The 9,990-nt window shown below is 37.1% G+C and overlaps 1 protein-coding gene across 1 annotated transcript; it reads left to right on the plus strand.

Annotated features, from left to right (window-relative positions):
* The first annotated feature begins 2,082 nt into the window (after nucleotides 1-2,082).
* LOC104891003 (probable serine/threonine-protein kinase At1g54610) lies at nucleotides 2,083-9,392 on the plus strand. Its single transcript, XM_010676631.4, has 8 exons — nucleotides 2,083-2,559; nucleotides 2,657-3,210; nucleotides 3,364-3,648; nucleotides 3,754-4,071; nucleotides 4,681-4,908; nucleotides 5,879-5,979; nucleotides 7,531-7,645; nucleotides 8,780-9,392. The coding sequence occupies exons 2-8, from the start codon at nucleotides 2,773-2,775 to the stop codon at nucleotides 9,092-9,094; spliced, it is 1,800 nt and encodes a 599-aa protein (XP_010674933.1). The 5' UTR covers nucleotides 2,083-2,559; nucleotides 2,657-2,772; the 3' UTR covers nucleotides 9,095-9,392.
* Nucleotides 9,393-9,990: the final 598 nt, after the last annotated feature.

The raw sequence follows: 9,990 nt of genomic DNA on the forward strand, positions 1-9,990 counted from the left end.
TTTGCTAATGTAATAAGTTATTATTAATATGTGTAAATTTATAATATGAGGTTATCACCATATTCTAGCATAATAGTATCTATATTATCCAATTGTAGAATCTTACGATCCTACGATTCGATCCCAGCAATTGATCATACCAACTCCTACGATCCAAAGTAGGATCCCAATCCTGATAACATTTATGTAACCTCTAAAAATGAACGACACGAAAAGGTGTGTGGATTGAAAAGGTACGAAGATAGTATATGCCTGTGTATGGAATCATTGGGCATAAAGTTAATATGTATTCCTAGGGAATTAGGGTTGGCTCAAATGGTGCGTTTTTTCATCTTCCCTATCAATGTCTAGGATTTAATTCCTTTCCCAAGCATTTGCTTGGAATTTAATTGAGGGGAGGGGATTTGTGGGGTGTGTGTTTGTAATGAGCCTTTGTAGGGGAAGCCTTGTCTGAAGACAGCTCGAGGATTTCTTTGTATCTATTAAAATAAAACTAATAAACTTCACTTTGGGGGATAACCAATGAGAAAGTATAAAAGTATGAGAGAGACTTAAAATGTGGAGAGAAACTGAAAAGTAAGATAGTTTAAAAAAAAAGTGGGTTAAAATATTAATAAGTGGATGACATGGGTGGAAAAAGAGGAGAGATGAGACATGTTACCAAGAATAGAAAAGACGACTATGTATGGATAAAAAAGAAACATACCAAAAAGGGGAGAGTGTACATTAAAAAGAAACGGATGAAGTATATACAAAGATTGAAATTGGGGAATAGCTCAGTGGTTAGAGTGTCTCTCTCGATTTCAAGAGGTCTTGAGATTTATTCTCTCCCTCGCAAAGTTGGGATCCCCTTTACTCTTCCTACCTTATTTTTGAGTATTTTCCTTAACAAAAAAGAAGGCAGAAATTGGACGCAAGTGATATACATATTGAGAGGAATACATTGATTGATTTTGAGATAGGTTTCCAAAATAGTTTTCAACACTTAATTTACAAAAATTAAAATGTCTTCGAAATTTTTGAAATGAAACTATTGTTTGTCAAACACTTACATTAGAATTGAATCACAAAATCTCAAATCTATACAATAGATTAAAAGACGTCCCTAAACAAGGAACTGTGTCACGTGACGTTATTAATTACAGTGTTTAGTTCATGTACTCTACATAGAACAAAAAAATTAGAAAATGCATAATATAAGATTTGATTCCATGATTTCAAATTACTATATTAATGTCATAATCACTAAAAGTAAGTAATGTTTAGTGTTATAATTTGAAAGTAAGACATTAATGAATAAAAATTATAATTACTCAAGCGGACCTAAAAACTAGTTCAAGAATTGAAATGAAGATATATTGAGATCAAATGTAGATTCTCAAACACTACCTTAATTCGTGGACAAATATGAACTCGTAGACTCTACATCATGAGCAAGTGTTCATTGACCCAATTTGAAAGTGAGACGATAGAGAAACAACTCCATCTCGAAACTATTTGACCACAACCAAATGTGATGAATCCCTTTAATAGTTCTAGCTATAAGGGTGAATCCTGAATTTTCAATTCTGAAATGGTTTTATTTTTATAAAGAGCATTTTTCCTAAAAATAAAATTCCTACTAACAACTCAACCAAATCCTCGAGCCTAAAGGAACACCTCTGTTTTTACATCTCAACCAAAAATTGCCCTTCCTAAAAGTGTCAATCCACAACAATATGAAAAAGTGAGTGCTATTGTTCCACATTTGCACTCGTTTCGAATATTTTATTTTTTAATATACATAATTGCGTCTATTCATGATTAAGCCAACCCCAACTTTCCTAAGTTTAAACACAAAATCCAAACTCGGATAATAGGCCCGACCCATTAACCCGAATCGGGCAATTTTTAGACAAAATCGAACCCCAACCCAACCCCAACCCAACCCCAACCCAACCCAACCCAATCTCACCCTTTTATCAACTCTATTTCCTCAACCTCAGATTCCAAAAATTCACTACTAGAAAAGTTTTCCGCAACTTAGGAGAGTGTGTTTGGGATTGGTAAAAAAAGGAGCAAAGGACCAACCAAACAGCCCCACAGAGGTGAGAGAGAATGTGAGATCATTCAAGTGAGGACTACTACTACTACACACTGTACATACATGATAGTTGATACAACTCAGGAGAGAGAAAAATATAGAAAGAAAGATTTTGACTTGGCCGCTCTATTCATAGAAAAGAAAAGAAAAGAAAAGCAAGAAAAATACAAGTATCAATTCTTTTCTCTCTCTTCAATCCCACAACAACAACAACAACAACCCCCACAAAAACACATAGATTTTCACCAGCTACCATCAACCCTTCTTCTCTGAAAATCCCCTTTTTTTTCTTTCCTTAATTCCAGTTAAGAGAAAGTGAGGGGGAAATAAAAAATACCCACAAACAAACAGCTCCTTAAGTCTTTGACAAACCCTTTTGAAAGTTGTATAGGGGTCCCATTTTTTCAATCAATCAAACAAAATCTCCCAGAAAGATGGTCAATTAATGTTTTCTTTAGTGCTTAATCTTTGCTAAAGTAAGTCTATTTCTTGATTGTTCAACAAATCCAAGTTTATATTTTTGCTTTATTGGGTATTTTTAGTCTTAATGATTCTACATTGTTGTTGTTTCAGTTGTGAATTTAGAGATTTTTAGGGATTAGGGTTTATGGGTAGTGATTAATTTGGGGTTAATTGCAGTAGATCGTTAGATTATGGTGAGTAATGAGGGTATTTAGACTAAATAGGAGATGGGTTGTGTTTTTGGTAAAGAGAGTTTAGCACCAGAGGGGAGAGAGAGAGGTGGGAGGAGAGAGAAAGAGAATTTGGGGACTGAATCTGGGAGGAAGGTTGATTTGCCGGTTGCTGATGTCGTGTCAGGTTGGGATACAGGGAAAGATGGTGAGAATGGTGGTGTTGAGTTGAATGATGGTGGAAAGAAGGATGAAGAGAAGAATGGAGAAGAGGATGGGGAGGAAAAGAGGGAGGGGGAAGGGAAAGGTAGAAGCCAGAAGCCTAGGGGAGAGAGAAGGCGAACGAAGGCGAACCCAAGGTTGAGTAATCCTCCAAAGAATGTACATGGTGAACAGGTGGCTGCTGGATGGCCTTCTTGGCTTTCTGCTGTTGCAGGTGAAGCAATCGACGGTTGGGTTCCAAGGCGAGCCGATACTTTCGAAAAGATTGATAAGGTGGGGGATGAAACTTTGCTTTGTTTTGTTTTGTTGATTATGTACCATGACTAGTGTATAGAAGCCACATTATATAGAGTTTGGTTTGACCTTTTTGTATATTGCTCGTGCTGTTTGTGATTGCTGCTGATTTATTTTCTTTGTCAATAATAGATTGGGCAAGGAACGTATAGTAATGTATATAAAGCCAGAGATTCATTAACTGGGAAGATCGTTGCACTTAAGAAGGTTCGGTTTGATAACTTGGAGCCTGAGAGTGTTAAGTTCATGGCTAGAGAAATTTTGATTCTACGGAGATTAGACCATCCCAATGTTGTGAAACTTGAAGGGTTGGTTACTTCAAGGATGTCTTGTAGTTTGTATTTGGTGTTTGAGTACATGGAGCACGATTTAGCTGGACTTGCTGCCAGTCCAGATATTAAGTTTACAGAGCCACAGGTTTGTAATAATCTATCTTTGCACATAAGCATGTAGTCTATGTGGTGAAAGACCTGTTGAGTTTGTTGGCTCCTTCATTAATTATCATTAGTTATCATATTGCAGGTAAAATGTTATATGCACCAACTTATCTCTGGACTAGAGCACTGTCACAATCGTGGCGTCCTTCACCGTGATATCAAAGGATCAAATCTCCTTCTTGACAATGGAGGAATACTTAAGATAGCTGATTTTGGATTGGCTACTTTTTTTGACCCAAACAAGAAGCATCCCATGACAAGTCGTGTTGTCACTCTATGGTACCGAGCCCCAGAGCTCCTTCTTGGGGCTACTGATTATGGTGTTGGCATTGATTTGTGGAGTGCTGGCTGCATTTTGGCTGAGTTATTGGCTGGGAGGCCCATCATGCCTGGCCGTACTGAGGTAGTTTATGTAGCCTAGCATTCTAATTTCACTGACACCATGCAAAAAACTGAAGATTATCTTGCAGCTCATTCTGCTGGTATATTTCTTGTGAATGTAAAAATTTGTATCTAGAAGATTGTGTGAAATGAATTTTTTGCCTTGTTTTCCAATCTGTAGCTGTTATTTTAATCCGAGCTTGCTTTGTTCACAAATATTTTTCAGCTATATTAGCTACTATTTGGAATTAAGCTTAGCTTTCCAAAAAGGTGTGGTGGCTCTTGCTGACTATTATTCTCATAAATTTAGAAACTTACTATGTTTTTAGTGAGTGAATCTGGTTGTTATTGTGGTGTTTTGGCTAGAATGTAAATCATTTCCATGAGTTTCATAAAGTTTTGTGCTTCCTGCCTCAGTACATCTAGTCTCTTACAACAGCAGAAAGGTAGGAAACATCTTTTATCTTTGAAAAAGAAGCTGCTGCAAGATGCTTGGCTTCATGTCTTTAATTGATGGCATGGGTCTTCATATTGTTCCTTGTTTTTTCTCCGAACTGTTGTTGAACATGCTTGTATCTACTGTTGCATGTCTCTACTGTTGCATGTCTGATCATTTTCTTTATTTTCATAGGTGGAGCAATTACATAAGATATATAAGTTATGTGGTTCGCCTTCTGATGAATACTGGAAGAAATCAAAGCTGCCAAATGCAACAATATTCAAGCCGCGAGAGCCGTACAAAAGATGTATAAGAGAGACCTTTAGAGACTTCCCACCCTCGGCATTATCTTTAATTGATAGTCTTCTTGCAATTGATCCAGCTGAACGCAAAACTGCCACAGATGCTTTAAATAGTGATGTAAGTTTATCGTTCTTATGAAGCAAATAGTTCATGCAATTTGAGGCGCTGCCCTGAGTAGTTCAATTATTTGGTATGACCCATATCTAATTTTTTGGATTTTTTTGGGGTGAATTTTGAAGGGTCTAACACCCCACCTTTGCTATCTATGACCTATTTACTCTAGAGTAAGATGGAAATTCCACTGAACCCCTCGCTTCCCCTCCTTTCACATTGAGTTTTGTTTCCTTTTGGAGTATGCCTTTTTTGAAGTGAATGGTCTTATTCTATTCATGTTGCAATTAGCTACTGCCGCAGTATTTCATTGTACGAGAGCTCTCAAAGACTTTTGTCATTTACCTCCATTTTCCCTCTTTCTAGCCCGGTCAACATGAATTTTACATCATGCAATGTGTGTTTCTATAGTGTACGCGTCGAGACTATTGTGACCTTCCTCTAGAATTATTATTCTGTACGAGTTTCTTTAAGTATTGAGTCAATCACCTCCTTCTCCTTTGCTGTGAGGTTCTTTTTTGTTCTCTTTTTTATGCTTATTTCTTTCTCTATGAGTTGGGTTTAGATCTCAGAAGATGTCCAGATGTGCTTGTGGCTACTTCCGATATTATACTTTCGTCAGATCTCTTTTGATTTTGGCTTTATGCCTTTGTTATTTAGTCATCTGCTCAAGCTGTTGATAGTTATTGTATATAATGTTCTCCCATTACCTTATTCTCATGTGATGTTTGATTTGCCTCTGTCCATCATTAACTTTGTATAGATGACACCATCTATGGGAGTACTGAAGAACTTCTTACGTTGAATTTCCCATGGCATAGAAACTAAGCCATTGAAGCAACACTTTTTCCAAAGAAAAATGCAGAGTCCATTGTTGGAGGGAACAGTGTTCTTTTAACTACGGTGTTAAGCTTAGAAGTATTGTTTGCATTCTTTGGTCTGATGAAGGTTCTCTTCTTGTCTGCTTTCTATGCAGTTCTTCAGTACTGAACCTCTTGCTTGTGATCCATCTACGCTTCCGAAGTATCCACCAAGCAAGGAGATGGATGCCAAACGACGTGATGATGAGGCCCGAAGGTCAGTAGCCAGTGTGATTTATATCTTTTGTCTAAACTCTAAAAAATTGCTTCAAGTGTCATGAAATATATTTTCAGTATCTCGATCTTCATATCTTTTTTTGGCACTACCTTATTTTCCGCCAAGCTCAATTTAAATGCTGACAAATTTATCATAGACTTCTATCCTCAACTCAAAACAATTAGATCAGTTTCGACTTAAAAGTAATTTCTGGCACCAAATGGGTATAGCTATCTAAAATGTTGGGTTATCAGACAAATCCTCTCCAGGGACTTCTTAAAAAGTTGTGAATTCACTCAGAGATTAGCTACTGTGCAATTTTTTCTAATTTCAGCAGTTGAGCCTGAGTTCATTAGGCTTTTGTGCATGTGCATCTGCATATCTGGAAACAATTCATACTGTTCTTCCTCAATTCACGTGAACCTTTTCTTACTTTTGGGTTAGTGTTAGTTCCTTTTTACCTACTCCCTCAAATCCTCATTGATGAGTTTGAGTGATTTGAGAAAAGGATTACATGTTCTTTAGATTGACTGGACATCAATCTCAGGATGACATCTATTTCAAGTGGGCTGACTAGCTTTACCTCCTCCTTTTCCCGCCTGCCTAGAGCGGGAGCTGTCTCACAAGAGTTTGTTTGATGTTGTTTCAGAGGCTGGACTTTTAGTTTTACCTTTGTTGGAGAGGGGGGGGGGGGATCCATGTGAATTGGGAAGGGGACATAAATTAATTAAAATGGAACGAAGGAGAAAGTGTGTGTCTGAGAGCTTGTTCACTCTAAACATCCCCAGCACATGGATTTAATCACAGGCCATAATGTTACAGAAATATTGCTGCCTTGAGCATTTTTCTTGCCATAATGTGTCAGGCCATTGCATAACATAGTAAAATCACTCTGCAATATCCGTTGTGGGCCATTATGTTATGGCATTGGCTGTATAATCCATCACTCAAATTGTTACTTCTAAAGAATGGTTGAAAATTTCATATAGGAAGCAGTCTTGACTCGTCTTTAGGCTTTTTAAGCTTTTACAGCCTCACATTTTCTTGTAATAAATTATCGTTGGTTTCAAAATGGCATGTATCAAATATAACTAGCAATACATGCTTAGAAACAGTTAATTTATACTATTGAAGTTGAAAATTTCAGCTTGCTGAATTTACTCTGTAGTGGACGTGGCTCTAAAATGCTGCTTGCATAAGTATGCAATGATTGCTGCATTTGACATCCACAATTGCCTACTCGAATTGGGTTAGGGCGGACCAGAGAATTTCTTTTGCTTGTCTTCTGGACACTGTTTTCTTTTTCTGACGTATCATTTCTGTTCCTATGAATATTAGTTTGTTGCCAATGCCTCACATAGTATTTGGATATATCCGGCTAGCCTTGTGAGCTTCTTAAAACTGCTATATGGTATTGAATGTGTTGCGGCATGAGTAATATTTATTTGTAAAGTTCACCGTCACGTTGCTCTTCTTTTACATCATATACTGCCTGGGCGAATCACTCTTTTAGAAGCTGAGCTTGATCGTGCATTTCCTTTCTTTATGCAGGCTAAGAGCTGCCAGCAAAGCACAAGGTGATGCGACAAAGAAAACTCGAACACGTGATCGTCCACGGGCAATGCCAGCCCCTGAAGCTAATGCAGAGCTCCAGGCCAATCTTGATGTATGTTATGTGTTGCTCTTCCCTGTCATATTATATCATACTCCTCCGTCCTGCAATGAACTTCACATTTTGTTTGGGTGTGGAGATGGAATTTTTTTTATCAAAAATAAAATAAAAATATGAAAGTGGGTAGAAAGGGGATAAGAAGTATATGAAAGAGATTAAAAGATTGATGGGATGGAGAGTGGAAAGGGAAGATTACGTTTCCAATATCAACTTAAAAAGAAGTGTCAAGTATATTTTGGAACATCCTGAAATGGCAAGTGTGGAGATCATTATTGGACTGAAGGTACATATGAACATTCAACTATAATTATTTGACTTTGTTTCATCTAGACTCTAGTTCCTTATATTGATCTTTAACTTGGAAGATTGACTTTTGCCAAAATCATGTCTACTCTTCCCTAGATTAGGTTAATAGAGAACTCCAAGTTGCCATGATGAGAACCACCTATTTCTTAACATGTGTGTCTGCATGGTGTGATAAAATGTTGCAGTCAGAATTAGTAACTGCCATCCAGGGTTAAAATAACTGATGGCAGGAAACAATATACTGAAATAGAGTGGGTAAGGAGTTTGAACTCCTGGTGACTATATCTTGCATCAACATTGAGAAACTTTTTTCGGCTTTAGTGAATTTGGAGTAAAAATTAATTATTGAGTATAGCTACTAAATCTGGATTAAGGAGGCAAAACCGTAAAAGTAGGTAAAATTAGAATAGTTTTCTCTTGCCCTCCTTTTGTAAATGGATGAAGCTCCGTTGATGCTACTTTGTTATTGACATTTCAAGTTTGGGTACAAAGGATTGGCTTCTGTACTCGTGAAGTTTGGTCTGTTTTCTACGCTAAGTAGTATGTAGCTACAATGGGTTTCTAACACCTTTTACATGTCACACTTTATAGTTTATAATGTAAATTAGTATCAGAGCTATGTTGAGCTAGAGTGAGATGCTGATGTTTAGGGCTTGCTTAGAGGTGAAGGAAAAAATATGGTTTGAAATTTTGATATTCACTTGATAAAGATTATATTTACTTCTGAATGCCTTTGTGCATACGGCCCTATTGTATTTCCTGGAAATGACATAATGTCTTGCTACTGTTCTTGATTAGTTAATTTTTTTTATCTTCCAACAGCGACGGCGTATAATCACTCATGCAAATGCAAAGAGCAAGAGTGAGAAGTTCCCTCCACCACACCAGGATGGAGGGCTTGGCTATCCCTTGGGTGCTTCACAGCATATTGATCCTTCAAACATCCCACCTGATATTCCTTACAGTTCCACGTCATTCACATACTCAAAAGGGGTAGGCCAACATTGGTCCGGTCCATTGGTGGACCCTGCTTCTGCCGGGGGTCCCAGGCGAAAGAAAAAGAATGTTGTCGAGGGGAATGAACCCAAGTCAACAGGCCGAAGAGATATCAGTAGTTCTCGAGCTCGAGGAAAATGAGACCAGGATAGTGAGAACACATTCAGCCCTAGTTATTGAAGCTTGCTTTGATTGGATCATTCTTATTCCTAGGTTTCAGTGACCAAGCTTTTATGAGATGCAAACATATAGATCAGCATGAAAAAGGCTGGTGAAGTGTATTTAGAGGTATAATTGATTTTTATTTTCTTTTTTCAAAAAAACTTCCCCAATGTCAAAAGAAAATTTTCCTTGTACTATTTGTTGGAATGTGCGGAAGTTCCCTCATGTATATTTTGATCTTCCTTTCATTATAGAGATTTCTATTCTTTGAGCAGCATTTGGCATCTCTGTTAACTATACATGCCGAACTGCGATTTCGCGTACATACTTTGTCTCTTTAATTGAAGTACTAAGGTTGTAAACATGGGGGTTCAAGTGTTGTTAACAGGTTTTAGCTTCACATATATTTAAAGTTGCGGGCTCTCATTTTTCCCAACACAAGATGATCGAATGACAGTGGAACGTGCTAAGCCTTTATGTTGGAGCCTTGGTTACGCACAATTCACGTGCTTTATGTTCTACTGTCTCAACCCAAACCTTGGCCTATAGACGGGGATCGATGTGCTGTGCCTAGTAGGTTCAACTCTTGTCGATCTATTTTCATGCACTTATTTAGATAATCTACAAAACAGAAACTATGACTTTAGTAGATTTTGTTACACAAAAATGATTTGATGTTTATCTTAGAATTAAATAATTAATTAATTTAGTAATTTTGATGATCAAAACTGAATTAATGAGCTATGTTGCAATTTTATGTTACATTCGTTAATTTATTGTTTCAATACTTTGTGTTAGTTAATTATTATTTTGAATTGAGGTGTTTGATTATATGTGGTTAAGTGCGAATATATGAATAATGTTACATCTAAGGG

This window comes from Beta vulgaris, chromosome 4 (assembly GCF_026745355.1).
Source record: "Beta vulgaris subsp. vulgaris cultivar EL10 chromosome 4, EL10.2, whole genome shotgun sequence".
Lineage (NCBI taxonomy): Eukaryota > Viridiplantae > Streptophyta > Magnoliopsida > Caryophyllales > Amaranthaceae > Beta > Beta vulgaris.